The following is a 13,542-nucleotide window of genomic DNA, read 5'->3' on the forward strand; positions in this document are numbered from 1 at the left end:
AGAAAACAACAACAATAACACTACGGAACGCAGTGCAAATGCCTGTGTCAATGAAGTAAATATACCAACAGTTCTTTCCCCCTAGAATGCGAGTTCTGGCCATGTGTAGATTTCACCATATAAATCAATGTGTAATTGCAGCCGCGGTCTGACCTCAGAGATTCTCATACAAACCTGCCATGTAGACGGTCGCAATACAGGCAAAAATCGAAAAAAAGTTCTAAAAAAAATGTTTTCAGATTCTAATAGAGTAATTTGTGTGCACCGTTGGTATTATCGGCACATTGAAATTCGCGCTCCTTACCACTTAATTTTCACTCCGAAATCAAGTCACAACCAAAACCACCATTTGGATTAGTCATCATTCCAATGGACTTGGAAGTGTATCGTACATTTTTGTTTCAATTAAAGTGAAACACGATTTCTAGAGTCAACAGATATTTCGCGATTCACTTTCAAGCGAACGGAATCCATGTTGCACTCTGGAAAACAAGAATATTGTGATAACGATGATGATAAGTGTTATTAAAGAATGTTTTAAAAAAAAAACCACAATGGACTCAGTTTGAAACTAATTTTATTCATATATAATTTTTCAAACGATTTGAAATAGTTTTTTTAGTGAACAACAATTTTAATTGATAGTTTTCCTGCGGATAAGATAGTTTGAAATATTTTTATTTAAGCAAATAATTGAATAACCCGTTGAGACCGGTTGTCATCAAATAAATAAAATGGAATATAGTATTACAAATTAAACAACAATTTTCCTTTTAATTTTATTGTCCTATGCTTGTTTCAACGCGTATTTTATGACGAGCCAGTATTTCATACTGAGACATTGTTTTGAGCCGGGAAGACAGCTTAAAAAAAATTGTTTTTAACAATGATTTTTTTGTCGCATCAGTTTTGCGCAATGTGTCACACATGCTACTATATTTTTAGCGATTAGATAACTTTTTGTTTGTTTATTTTTTATTTGTGCAATTGATTTTATGCTTTGTTTTATTTTTTTGCGTTTTTTCTGTGAATTGGCTCTCGTTGTTTTTTAAAAAAAGAAGAAAAAAGCACAATTGAATCGAGACTAAATAAATGGCATTTTCATGAATAGCATTTTGTTTGGATCAATAAAAATCTTGCAAGCAACAATATCGATTTGAATTGATCGTTTATGAAATTGTCAAGTTTTTCCATCTAAAAATTTCATTGAAACAATATGTTTTTCTTCTTCAAGTCAATGTGTTTTTTTTCCTCAAGGTCAACTTAATCGTTATGCGATTTATCAAACCAAAAGTGTTATGCATAAACATAACTAAAGTACAATTCATGTGTGTGTTTTTCTCAACAATGCCTTTGAAATGAATGACAATTTTTGTGATAAATAAAAATAAAAACAAGTATCAGCATTTTGGATGTAAACCTAAAGATGATAATTCGGTGGGGGTTTATTTACAATCCTGAGCTACCTCCTGAGATGCCAAGCACATACTTGTTGTATGCGGTGTTCATTTGTTCGAGGAAAATGAATGTGAGTACGGTATGTGGTCCCAAGCGACAGAAGTACGGTGTGAAACCCTTCCATAGGGCGAATAATCCTTCTTGACGCACCACTCGTGATAACACATCGACCGTTCCACGGTATTCTGCTTTGCCATCGGTCGAGACTTTCATATTTTGCAGCCGTGTCTTTGCAATATCCACGGGCATCGATGCAACCGTTGTGATGAAGCCAGACATCATACTGGCAACGAAGTGCAATTTAATACCTTCAGTGAAGTATCCACTGCGGACCAAATATTGTTTGGCTTGACTGTATGATGCCAATTGTGCGGCATTGACGACCATCGCTCGGCCCATGGTTGGTATGCAACCGCGCCATAGTGTTAACACACCTTCTTCACGGGTGATACGAGCCAATGCATTAAACACACCCGTATAGTTGCGTCGTTCAGCTATCGGCAAACGACCATCGGCTGTCATTCGAATCAATGCCACCTCAGCAGGTGTGCCGACAAATGCTATGGAAGAAAAATACAAAATTCGATTTAGTATTTGTGCATATGATTGGAATTTGTTTGTGATTTGTTTGTGCCAACGAATCGATTTTTACATCATTCCGATGCAAGATTCAACCAAAGTGGAAATTCAATCGAAATAAAAATAAAAATCAATTAAAGTTTTTACCTCCTGTTGCACCGGCGATTATTCCCATCAACATTGAAGCCAACAGTCCAGGTTGTCCTTCGTATTTACTAATTTTGAAATTGAATAAATAACAAATGAGCGAATATTGAAAGAAAAAAAAATGCTCAAAGAATATGAATTGATCTTACTTTTTGTATGAATCATTAAGACCAGTATAAACACCCAAACGAGTTGTCGTGTATGTGGCTTGACGCATAAAACCAGCTCCAAGCCCTCTATAAATGCCAGTCACGCCTTCGTTTCGTAAAATTTTCGTCAATGCATCGAATGTATTTTTATATTCCTTTTTACCACCGCCAGCACCTTGCAATTGCATACGATTCTTCACCAAATCCAGTGGCTGCACAAACGTCGTTGCACCCATCCTATTTTAGAAAGACATTGAAATTAGCATTTGGATTTTATAAGTGAAATTTAATAATAATTTTGGATATTGAATTTGGATTTTTTTTTATTTCATTCAGCTAGCATTTGGCGGTTTAAACACCGCATGAAATAAAAATCATCAGCTATTCACTATTTGTGAATGTATCAGTATACGATATAAATTAAAATATTCTAAAAATATTCAAAATTTTGCACACAAAAAATTAATAAAATTAATTTTTTCTAGCTAAAAATCATTGTAAGCATTCTACGTTCCATTCCGACAATTTACATTCGATTTCAACATTCCATGTACTCTCTTTGTTCGATATATACGAAAAGACATGTCTCATAGTTGTGAATTGTGATATTTTTACAAAAAAAAAATAACGAAATTGAAATCAGATTTCAAATGAATATATTCATTTGTATTTTCAATCTATTGAAAATGGCCGAGCAAATATTGAAAACAAAGATTGGTGTAATCCAAAATCGGAGATTATCTTCCAAAAATAGATATCAATTTGTTTACATCGCTTCAATATGGATGATTTAGAGTGGTGAAAATAGCTTCAGTGCCGAAAAAATTGGACGGAAAGGTACGAGGTACAAGGAACGATAACATTCGATTGGTCATTTTATACTGATAATTACCGCTAATCGTTGCTAACTACCGAAAATAGATGTGTAACATTTTATCGTGTCTGGACAATATGCGAAGTTGTTTGCACACTAAATATACGGCTTTATGAATAAATAACATTATGTATGGTCTAATTATAAATGGTGTTTTTTTTCAATTGTGAACAAATCACATCAGCGTTCATTCAAAAGGTGAGCATCCCTATCATGAAATTTGATTTGCCAGCAGTAAGAGTGCAATGGAACCGAGCAAAAACCGCGTAAACAACGGTCCACAATTCAAGTTGTTTGTAAATAGGATCGAAAACACGTAGCGTCTGTTTTTTTTTCGTTCATGGTTTGACGTCATTGAAATGTATGAGCGAATGAAGCGCTTGATACTAATCTCAGGTCAGACCTTAGTCAACTGGGGGGTTTATATTTCGACTATCGCCAACGTTTTGATTTTTCATTCATAGAATTTTTTCTACATTTTCCTCTTAACAACAAGTTCAAATTGCTCCGTTGTGACAAATTGGTCTAGAAAATTTTAAATTCGCGCCACTTATTCTACAAATTAAAGCTCCAGAATTCCACGTTATTTTCTTCTTCTGATAAATTGATGGAAAAATGAAACTTACCCAGCTAAACCGCCGAACAGGTACTTAATGTATGCCGGTTTCTTTTGTTCAGTTGCCATCTTCAGTTTCTTATGAAATATTCAATTCAGGCGGGTTTAAATTGGACACTGGTTAATGATTAATCTGTAAATAATGGATCAAAATTACTGTTTTGTTTATTGTAGATGACTTGAAATTCAATCTGGTTGAACAATTATGCAAGGCACGTTGTATATCAATCACGCGACAGTTGAAATATGTATGGAATTTTCTTTGTTCCTTTTGCTGACGATGGCAGTGAAAATCGCGAAAAATCGTTGAATAACAACAAAGAAAGCGAAAAAAGAAGCCGTAATTTGGAAAGTTGATTGGCAGCCGAACAACACTTGTACTCACCGTCTCGTCAACAGTACGTGCAAGACTAAGTAAATTGAATGTCGTCAATTTTCAAGAGCAAACAAAATATCTTATAACCACGTAAATCGCTCTTTTCCGCCTTTACACTCGTATATGTTTGATCGTATTGTGATAGATGCGCGCGCGCTTCCTCTTTTGCTCTCTATCATTTTTCCGTTTTTATATTTTCATCGGAGATTTCATGTGATTTTTTTTCGCTACTGGGCATTCATATGCGATATGATATGACATTGTTGTAATTAATATTAGATGAAAAAAGGCGCTGTATATGCTATGTGATTCAATCGTGTGAAAGTGTATTAGTTGCGAGATCTATCTCTCTTCACACTTCGCATCGCTTCGTTTCGTCACACGATTTTGTTTATGTATAAATTGAACTTGATACTTTTTTTTGACTGAAAATTGTTTCAGAAAATTCACTGACATACTACGGCTGGCTATTGGGGCTGCAACACTTTGGCTCCGTATTTTCACTGTACTTTTTTTTCATCAACTAGAATTGATGTTATGCTTTGGATTTTTATCAGATACATGGAGATTAAAATAAAAAAAAACTTACAAATAATTCGAGTCGAGACTTATATGGCTCTCATATGAATTCTATGAATGTGGAATGTGATTAATTAATGGAATGTTTGTTGCGACGAATATAATCGGCGTTTATTTATACGTTCCGTCGATTAGTCGAATATATCATATGATAAAAAAGAAACTGTGAGATAGACATCGAAAGGTGGAATTGACTTTGACAGCTGTGTGTTATAGAGAGGGGTGAGATGACACACAGAACAAGTGTTCGTATGCTAAGTGTGGAGAATGAGATGGAAATGTTTGAATTTTGATTTTTTTTTTAAATTAAAATGAAGAAAATTTTAAACGCAAATGATTTATTTTTCATTTCAGAAAAAGTAAAAATTTTCGATTTTCCCACGATATTTCGAATTTGCGTTGCAAATTTATCATTTACACAATTCCGATACATTCGATTTGTGGTGAAAATGAATTTGGTGAGATGAACGAAGGAGAAGGATAGAGGCAAAGCATCGCAATGGAGACAAACGTCAAACGCACGCATTTATTTGACACATTGTTGATAAAAACGAAAAACACGTGAATTCAAAACGATCAACAACGAATATAGCATTCGGTTCAAGTTCATTGAAATTGTGTAGTTTTTGGTTTGTGATATAATTAGATTTTGAATTTGAGAGTTTGAAAGAACGATATCATGTCAGCGGCAGAAGGGAATTCGATTGAAAATACAATGGAAACAAACATTGATAAGACAAACACAGGTCCATCCATTGATCAGTCGGAGGAAAACAAAACACAAGAAATTGCAAATACAATCAAAATTGACTCGACACCAAGTCACAGTTCAAATCAATTCAGTGCCGAATCAATTCCATGTGAAATGGAAGTAATTAAAACATCACCAGAGACGAAATCTGTTGGAATTGAATCTGTGAAACCGACTGAAATGGAAGCAGTGTTTGCAGTAGATTCAAACACAGTGAATGAAGCAGCTACAGAATCAGTGACTGAAACACCTACAGAGCCTGTGAGTGAAGCCTCACCGATTGATAATCAACAAAAGAGCAAAGATGAAGAAGTGCAACAGACAACAGAAATGGACTCTCAAAAAGGTCCAGTCGATGGAATTCAACAACAGGAAATTGTCGATGAAAAATCGACCTCAATCAACAAAGAAACAGGTGAAAATGTTACGAATATGGAAACTCAAGATTCAGAAAGCAAATCAAAGGCAGCAACATCAAAAGCCAACAAGTCGATTGGATCATTGGGGTTGCTGAACCAATATAACTCGTCATCGGATGAGAATGAAGACAGCTCTAGTAGCGATGATGACGGAGCCAGTGCAGACAGCGAAAGTGAATCCGATGACACAGACGATTCAAGCAATAATGAAGTTCTAGGAACACCAGCAGTCAACGAAAGCGAACTAAACACATTGGCCAATAATATAATGAACAACGTGATGTCAAGGCAAAACTATCGCGAAGCATCATCCGATTCGTGAGTATCAATTTGGAAAATTGATCGAATTCAAACAATCTAAAACAATTGTGGGAAATTTAATGAAATTCCTTCATTTTTCAGATCGTATACCGATGATTCCGATGTTGAGTGCATTGGCACCATTCCAGCCCAAACAATTGACATGACAAATGACGAAGAGATTCAGGCATTTCTTGAGTCATGTGAAGAAAACACACAGGGACCAATGAAAACAAAAGGTGAATTGGGTATGGATGATTTGCCACCGATCGCCGAGCTAACCATTACTGTGCCAGAGTCAGAGTGTGTTGAATTGGGCAACATTTCGGGCATTGTCGATACTTTGGGTAAGTCGATAATCGAGAGATTCCATTTCGTTGCGCTATTTTTCGGCTGTATCATTTGCATTTGAGCTGATTTTTCAAGATAATAATGATTTTTCATGAAAATTCCCGAAACTTGAGCTTCAAATTGTGTCAATGAATCGAATTTACTATAAAAAAGATTATCTTCAGCAAAATAAAGACATTTTATCAAGAAGAAAAAAAACATAAATTAAGTTGAGAATGAAAAAATGTGAATTGCAAACCGTAAAACTTGATTTCAATATATTTAAGAATCTCCTTCCTCTCAATTTTCAGTGCTTGTCGAGTCGAAACCCGGATTTGCTGCCGTCGACATTGACACCGTTCTCTTTCTTGAGAAAGGGAATCGAACGTTGGGTCAGGTCTTTGATGTTATGGGCAATGTGGCATCACCGATTTACTGTGTACGTTTCAACACCACCCAGGACATAACCGCCAAAAATATAACCGTTGGTCTGAAAGTATACGTAGCGCCGCAGACCGAGTACACGAATTTCATTGTGCTATCGAATTTGATGAAGGAAAAAGGCTGTGATGCAAGTTGGGAAAATGACAATGAAGCGCCGGATGGCTGCAATGAATTCTCTGACGATGAAGCAGAGCGTGTAAATCGACGGGCACAAAATCAGCGACAACGAAATAAAAATCGACCATCCGAATCGAGTGACCAATTGCCGAACAAAGTGACAGTAAAATCGGAGCCAAATGTTTCGAATCACAAAAGTAGACGGCCCAAATTCAATCATCGTACAAAACACACCGACAAACCACCGCAACGATTCTACAAAGACAATCGTGGCTATGCAAATCCTGATGCAAGCAATTTCTATCATCCTCATCAGCGAATGCAACCGGCTCACCACAATTACAGTTGGCACACAGCCGCAATGCATGGCATGCCGCCAGCATCAACTAGTTCACAGCCGATGCATTCGTATGCACCGCCGTACGGTCCACCAAATCACGGCCATAGACCTGCTAATGTATATCCAAATCCATTTGCAATGCCACCAAATTACGGCGGTCCATTCAATTTACAAGCATTTCCACCATTACCACCTCCGATCAGCTTAATTCCACCACATCATCAACCGCCACAACTTCATCCGCCACCGTCACAATACAATCGCAAGAAATCCGGCTCATTTCATCACCAACAACAATAAACGCTGAACAAAAGAAATCATTCACTTATTGTGATTGGCATAAGGTTTTTTTTTTGTGCCGGGATCGTGCGTCTTTGCGCGGTACATTGCAAATTACAAATAATTCTCGCTCTACTTGTTTTTTTTTCTCTTTATTTTGCTCGGTTAAATCAAAATCATTTTTATTAATCAGATCATACAAATAAAATCTATTGTACGAAAAACAAACCATTGTAATTTATTCGTCTACTCTATTAGTTATTTAATGTGAACCGAGCTCATGCAACACGAAGAAAGAATGAAGAAAACAGGAGACGGATGTACATCAATAGGGTAATGATCCCCGAATTCGTAACAATTCCCAAAATTAAAATTGAATGTCAGTGTCAAGTTCAAGTGATTTCGATCAACATTGACATCCAGTGATGTATACACTACTATCGAAAACGGGGGGTCGCTCAGAAAGAACAACTAATTCGAAAAAGTGTAAACATATAAAAATTATTTGGAGCGATTCAGTTATATGCACAGGCTTCAGCGTTGATTTTGAACAATTGTATACGACCAAGCTCAAAATGAACTGATCATCAATATTGATTTATCCCAGTGATGTAATGTCATTGGCTGAACGGGTCATTAACATCAGAAATCATTCTTCTTTTTTTTTATTTCTTTCTTCTTTTGGTCGGTCAGTTAGATCGAAGCACGTGATAATGTACGAAAAAAGGAAATCTAACGAAGCGAAATTGAATAAACGTAGTCATTTGCATATTTTTGAATTTTGCTACACAATCATTCACCATTTGATATGCACTTCTCGTCGTTTCTTGCCGGTTTGTTTGGTACGTGTGATGGGTCTTAATTGCGCATTCGGCTGATTTTGTGGCACATAATTGCAAAAAGAATGCTCAATGCTGAAGTCGAAAATGCCGAATGAAAATACGTTGTAGAATTTAGAAGAAATAATGCTCAGTGCAGCTTGAGAAATATAATGATGACAACAACGGCTGGAGAATCTGTATAAAAAATCAACAATTTTCAACAATAAAAAATGCCATATGAAACGTTTATTCACTCAAAATGAATTGATATCATTTATTCGTGTTTATGTTTCGATCACAATTAATTGCTTCGCTCTAGCTCTATGAGTTGTGTTTTGGAAATTTCTGGAGAGAGAAAGAGAGCGAGAGCGAGAGAGAAATGTGTGTCCGAAAAAAAAAACATACGATAAACATGGCACATCGAATGATTTGAGTCATGCGTATCCCGTTACCGGCATCGTTCACACTCACATTCTATGTCCCTGTGTGTATTGCATTTGCTTTGTGCGCCACCCGCTGCTCTGCCACAGTATATTCTCTTCGTTTTATGCACGAAAGACACTCGTCGCTCACTATTCGGCTTCAATTCTATTTCATCACAAACCAATTGTATTGCCGTTGTTGTTTTTTTTTTTTGGTTTTGCCAGCGCAAACAATTGCTCGTTGTTCCTTAATTAAATAAAAACACGTTCGCTCGACTGTCGAATCAAGTGCAATATATATACATACAATATTGTAAGAAGTCAATACATTGCAACCAACCACAATCATAGCTATTCTCTCACTATATCGAACTATATAAGTCGGGTGGTTCGACATTCAGACAGCTTTAATATTTGTCGTGAGTCGGCATCACATCATACACAATAGCGTCGCAAACATTTGTTTCGTTGAAACAAAATAAAGAGAGAGAAAAATATCCGGCATTTCTTTAACGAGATTATTCATTTTTCACTTGTCGTGTGCAAATTTCTGTGAAGGTAGTGTTCAATTGGTTTTTGAGATATTTTTTGTGTTGTTGCATCGCGTTCTTTGATTCGATTTTCTCGTAAGATTTTTTTTTATCGTGTGTCAAACATTTTGTTATTCATTCATAGTCAATAGTTTTGACTCAAAACTATAAATATTGGACGAATAGCATAAAAATTCAATTTTTTCACATAATTTTTTTTTTTTTTTTTGTATTTTTGTTGAGAGAAATTTTACAAGTGTAATTCAATTATTTTTATTTCATTGAAGGGAAGAAAAAATGGTAGCTGAATTGATACACGTGGATTCACCAAATGTATCGTACGATGGTGATCAAATCACCGTTGACTACGAATATTCAATGACAAGTGTGAAAAAAATCGACAATCGTTTGGTGGTAAGTGCATTTGTTGTTGCTCTTTGTTGAGTCATGGGAATCTGTGTATGTGCAAAAATGAACATACAAACAATTTCTTGTTATCGTTTATGGATGTGATTGGAACGCGTTGGGTGTTGTTTTTTTTATCGTCATAGGTCACACCAGAAAATATAGCGCTAACAATTGCTACGGATTGTCATGTACCGAAATTGGGTTTGATGTTGATCGGCTGGGGTGGTAACAATGGATCCACGATAACCGCTGCCCTCGAAGCAAATCGCAAAAAATTGGAATGGCGCACAAAGGATGGTATTCAAAAGGCGAACTGGTTTGGCTCAATTACACAAGCGTCAACCGTTTTATTGGGCAGCGATAGCGAAGGTCAAGATGTTTATACACCTATGAATCGACTCATTCCCATGGTTAATCCCGATGATATTGGTGAGTTGCATTTACGTTAACTTCCACTAGGAAGTTATTTTTTCCACTTTTATTTTCCGTTTCAACTCAAATAATTTGGTGAAGCCCTTCATTTCGGTACTTTGATGTAGTAACAATGCTTGCATAAGAATTAAATGTAATCGCATTTTCATTTCAAATTGAAACCCTTTAAATAAACACTATTTTTGTCTGTTGCACAGTGGTCGACGGCTGGGATATTTGTATCGATAATATTGGCGATGCAATGCGCAAAGCCAAAGTACTTGATGTTGCACTTCAAGATCAAGTCTATGATAAAATGTCTAAATTCAAGCCACGACCTTCGATTTATGACCCAGACTACATTGCAGCGAATCAAGTGAGTAGAAAATGGTTTTTTCTTTCAAACTTTCATCAACGATTGGGTAGATTTGGTTCGAAATTTAACGTTCAATTTCCATTTACAAAAAAAAAATTCAATTTCAAACATGAATTCTCTATTTGGGGTCAGATTAGTTAAATATAGTTTCAATTTTGTTGTTTCACATTTTTTTTTTGAAATTTCCGTTTCCATACAAAGAACGCGTTGTTTGTATGGAAATGGAATTCCGTACTGGATCACAAGATCATGCCCCCATAAAAATCGTAAAAAAAAAACGTAAAAAGCTCCATTGTTCAAAAAATGAATCAATTTCGAACAAATCAGAATCAAGATCCGAATTTACATTTTCATTGAAATTTGTGATGTTACCCGAAGAGAAGTTCCTATTAATCGATCGATTCTTTCTCCATTTAAAAAATTGTCCTACAGTCATCCCGTGCAAAGAATGTTCTCACCGGCACTCGCTATGAGCAGTATCAAAAGATCCGTGGCGATATTCGTGATTTCAAGGTAAAATCGGGCGTTGACAAAGTCCTTGTATTATGGACGGCGAATACGGAACGTTTCTCAACCGTTGAAAAGGGTTTGAATGAAACGGCCGCCGAATTGGAGGCTTCATTGATTGCAAACCACTCAGAGATATCTCCATCGACAATTTTCGCTATGGCCAGTATTGCCGAGGGTTGCACATACATCAATGGATCGCCTCAAAATACATTCGTACCCGGAGTCGTTGAATTGGCCGAACTGCATGGTGTTCACATTGCTGGCGATGACTTTAAATCGGGTCAAACCAAGTTGAAGTCAGTGTTGGTTGATTTCTTGGTCAGTGCTGGCATCAAACCCGTTTCCATTGTAAGCTACAACCACTTGGGCAACAATGATGGCAAAAATCTGTCTTCACCACTACAATTCCGGTCGAAAGAGGTATGATTTTTAAAAAAAAAATTCAAATAAAAACTGATTCGATTTTTTTAAATTGAAAAAATTAAGGAAAATAAAAAATGGAGCCAAAAAGTAAACATTTTGCAAAACAAAGATTTTTCTTTTAAAAAAGTGGAATTTCACATTTTTTTTTGTCGCTTCCTTATCCTTCTCCTTCAGATTTCGAAGAGTAACGTGGTTGACGATATGGTTGAGTCGAATAGTATTTTGTATGCAAAAGATGAGCATCCAGATCATGTGGTCGTTATCAAGTATGTACCATATGTTGGCGACAGCAAGCGTGCGATGGACGAATACACCAGCGAAATCATGATGGGTGGCCATAATACACTTGTCATCCACAATACCTGTGAAGATTCCCTCTTGGCAGCACCGCTCATCCTCGATCTGGCCATTCTCGGCGAATTGTGCTCACGTATTAAGGTACGTCTCATAACATGTTCAACGATAATTGAATACTTATCTAAGCAATGAAGCATGTTAACATTCGATCCATATTGTTTACAAATTAATAAATCACGTCTTGCAATTACAATAAATTACCATGTAAATTGCACATGTCCCCATAATGAAATTGTGTGACATCTCATGATCACGTCATTGCTATTTCTCGCACGTGCCGCAATATTTTATGCGCCTTTTTTTTCTCATTTATTTTGATTGTAATTGTCTAGATCAAGCGAAATGAACCGAGCGCAAAGTTCACTTCATTCCGATCGGTATTGTCAATATTGAGCTACTTATGTAAGGCTCCACTTGTTCCAAGCGGTACACCCATCATTAACTCATTGTTTCGTCAACGGTCTGCCATCGAGAACATTCTGAGGGCCTGTGTTGGATTGCCGCCAAACTCACACATTGCATTGGAGCATCGCGTAAGTTGAATCATTTCCTGTGTTTGAAATAAATTGTAAACAATTTTTCCCCCCAAATTATTTCAGTTTATTTTCATTCGGTTTTTGAAGAATTACGTAAAGATTTTTTTTTCTTCAATTATTTGAAATAATTGATTTCAATATTATTTTCTAATAATTAAAGAGATTCTTTAATTTTTCTAATTGAAGAAGTTCTAAAAACTGATTGTTTTAATCAACAATTAATTTGTTTCTAACAAAAATCGTGCCTTTACCTCTTTTGTGATAATTTTCTTTAATTTTTTCTAATCGACATTTTTCTTTCTCGCTCAATTCAAAGTTCACCAATTTGATAAATGAACCCGAGCAGCCAGCTGTTAAAAAGGCGAGAACTGGCCCGGCTGTAATCGCCAACGGAAAGCACTAGATAACGAATTAGTCGTTACAAAAAAAAATCGTCTGCATCAACTCAAATCACAATAAAAAATGTGTGTGAACTCTTCAAGGAGGGGGAAGTACAAGTCGATCAACGGTGGCAGATTGTTCACATTTCACGGGATCATAACAATTTATTCGATGTTGTTTTAGATGCATTCATAAATTTTTGCTCTCTAAATAAATGGAATTTTTTTTTTTCGGCCATAAAAATCGCGTAGTTTTTCTTTCACCACCATTTCTAATGCGGAAAAAAAGGTCCCATCTCAATCCTTTGTATTCCAACGAAGGTCAATGTGATGCAGTCAATGTTGCATATATGAAATAAAACAACAGGATTTGTTCAGTACTTTGCTTATGCATGAGTTAATCTTTTATTGAAATCTCGAATTCAGTTCCACGATAAAATTACAAGTCATTTAATCATTTGATTAAGAAAAAAAAAATTCGTACTGGAGACAAGACGAAAAAAACTCTTTAACAATTAACAAGAAATAAATAAGAAAACGTTACGTGTGTGTTGAAAAGCAAATATTGTGCTTGTTGAAACTATAATCTATATTGCTAGGCCGAAGCCAT

At 36.0% G+C, this 13,542-nt stretch overlaps 3 protein-coding genes across 6 annotated transcripts; 2 read left to right on the plus strand and 1 right to left on the minus strand.

Moving 5' to 3' along the window:
* Window positions 1-560: 560 nt before the first annotated feature.
* On the minus strand, window positions 561-4,919 carry LOC129574915 (mitochondrial 2-oxoglutarate/malate carrier protein-like). Of its 3 annotated transcripts, XM_055457565.1 has the most exons (6): window positions 4,789-4,919; window positions 4,654-4,722; window positions 3,834-3,956; window positions 2,334-2,570; window positions 2,185-2,252; window positions 561-2,018 (listed from the first exon to the last, which is right to left on the minus strand). In XM_055457565.1, the coding sequence occupies exons 3-6, from the start codon at window positions 3,890-3,892 to the stop codon at window positions 1,450-1,452; spliced, it is 933 nt and encodes a 310-aa protein (XP_055313540.1). In that variant the 5' UTR covers window positions 3,893-3,956; window positions 4,654-4,722; window positions 4,789-4,919; the 3' UTR covers window positions 561-1,449. The 3 variants fall into 3 exon arrangements, with proteins under 3 accessions (XP_055313540.1, XP_055313538.1, XP_055313539.1); XM_055457563.1 differs by lacking the exon at window positions 4,654-4,722 and having other exon boundaries at window positions 4,789-4,917; XM_055457564.1 differs by lacking the exons at window positions 4,654-4,722; window positions 4,789-4,919 and adding an exon at window positions 4,209-4,332.
* A 95-nt stretch (window positions 4,920-5,014) lies between these two features.
* Window positions 5,015-7,986, plus strand: LOC129574913 (H/ACA ribonucleoprotein complex non-core subunit NAF1). The gene is made up of 3 exons (XM_055457559.1): window positions 5,015-6,266; window positions 6,351-6,595; window positions 6,890-7,986. Exons 1-3 carry the CDS (start codon window positions 5,458-5,460, stop codon window positions 7,777-7,779), a joined length of 1,944 nt encoding a protein of 647 aa, XP_055313534.1. The 5' UTR covers window positions 5,015-5,457; the 3' UTR covers window positions 7,780-7,986.
* A 1,061-nt stretch (window positions 7,987-9,047) lies between these two features.
* Window positions 9,048-13,176, plus strand: LOC129574914 (inositol-3-phosphate synthase). 2 transcript variants are annotated; one of them, XM_055457561.1, is made up of 8 exons: window positions 9,048-9,559; window positions 9,819-9,945; window positions 10,083-10,368; window positions 10,569-10,726; window positions 11,159-11,656; window positions 11,834-12,097; window positions 12,349-12,549; window positions 12,869-13,176. In XM_055457561.1, the coding sequence occupies exons 2-8, from the start codon at window positions 9,829-9,831 to the stop codon at window positions 12,953-12,955; spliced, it is 1,611 nt and encodes a 536-aa protein (XP_055313536.1). In that variant the 5' UTR covers window positions 9,048-9,559; window positions 9,819-9,828; the 3' UTR covers window positions 12,956-13,176. The 2 variants fall into 2 exon arrangements, with proteins under 2 accessions (XP_055313536.1, XP_055313537.1); XM_055457562.1 differs by having other exon boundaries at window positions 9,100-9,627.
* The last annotated feature ends 366 nt before the right edge of the window (window positions 13,177-13,542 follow it).

Source organism: Sitodiplosis mosellana, unplaced genomic scaffold, assembly GCF_009176505.1.
Source record: "Sitodiplosis mosellana isolate CC-2019 unplaced genomic scaffold, AAFC_SMos_1.0 Smas_scaffold_6165, whole genome shotgun sequence".
Classification (NCBI taxonomy): Eukaryota; Metazoa; Arthropoda; class Insecta; order Diptera; family Cecidomyiidae; genus Sitodiplosis; species Sitodiplosis mosellana.

What these genes read in the sequence shown, in the direction of transcription:
- LOC129574915 (XM_055457565.1), bottom strand. Translation starts at nt 3,892, where the DNA reads ATGGCAACTGAACAAAAGAAACCGGCATACATTAAGTACCTGTTCGGC. An exon ending in CTGTTCGGCGGTTTAGCTGG is followed by an intron (nt 2,571 to 3,833) that starts GTAAGTTTCATT and finishes TTTCTAAAATAG; the next exon opens with GATGGGTGCAACGACGTTTG. An exon ending in AATCGCCGGTGCAACAGGAG is followed by an intron (nt 2,019 to 2,184) that starts GTAAAAACTTTA and finishes TTTCTTCCATAG; the next exon opens with CATTTGTCGGCACACCTGCT.
- LOC129574913 (XM_055457559.1), top strand. Translation starts at nt 5,458, where the DNA reads ATGTCAGCGGCAGAAGGGAATTCGATTGAAAATACAATGGAAACAAAC. An exon ending in CGCGAAGCATCATCCGATTC is followed by an intron (nt 6,267 to 6,350) that starts GTGAGTATCAAT and finishes TTCATTTTTCAG; the next exon opens with ATCGTATACCGATGATTCCG. An exon ending in GGGCATTGTCGATACTTTGG is followed by an intron (nt 6,596 to 6,889) that starts GTAAGTCGATAA and finishes CTCAATTTTCAG; the next exon opens with TGCTTGTCGAGTCGAAACCC.
- LOC129574914 (XM_055457561.1), top strand. Translation starts at nt 9,829, where the DNA reads ATGGTAGCTGAATTGATACACGTGGATTCACCAAATGTATCGTACGAT. An exon ending in AAATCGACAATCGTTTGGTG is followed by an intron (nt 9,946 to 10,082) that starts GTAAGTGCATTT and finishes TTATCGTCATAG; the next exon opens with GTCACACCAGAAAATATAGC. An exon ending in ACTACATTGCAGCGAATCAA is followed by an intron (nt 10,727 to 11,158) that starts GTGAGTAGAAAA and finishes ATTGTCCTACAG; the next exon opens with TCATCCCGTGCAAAGAATGT.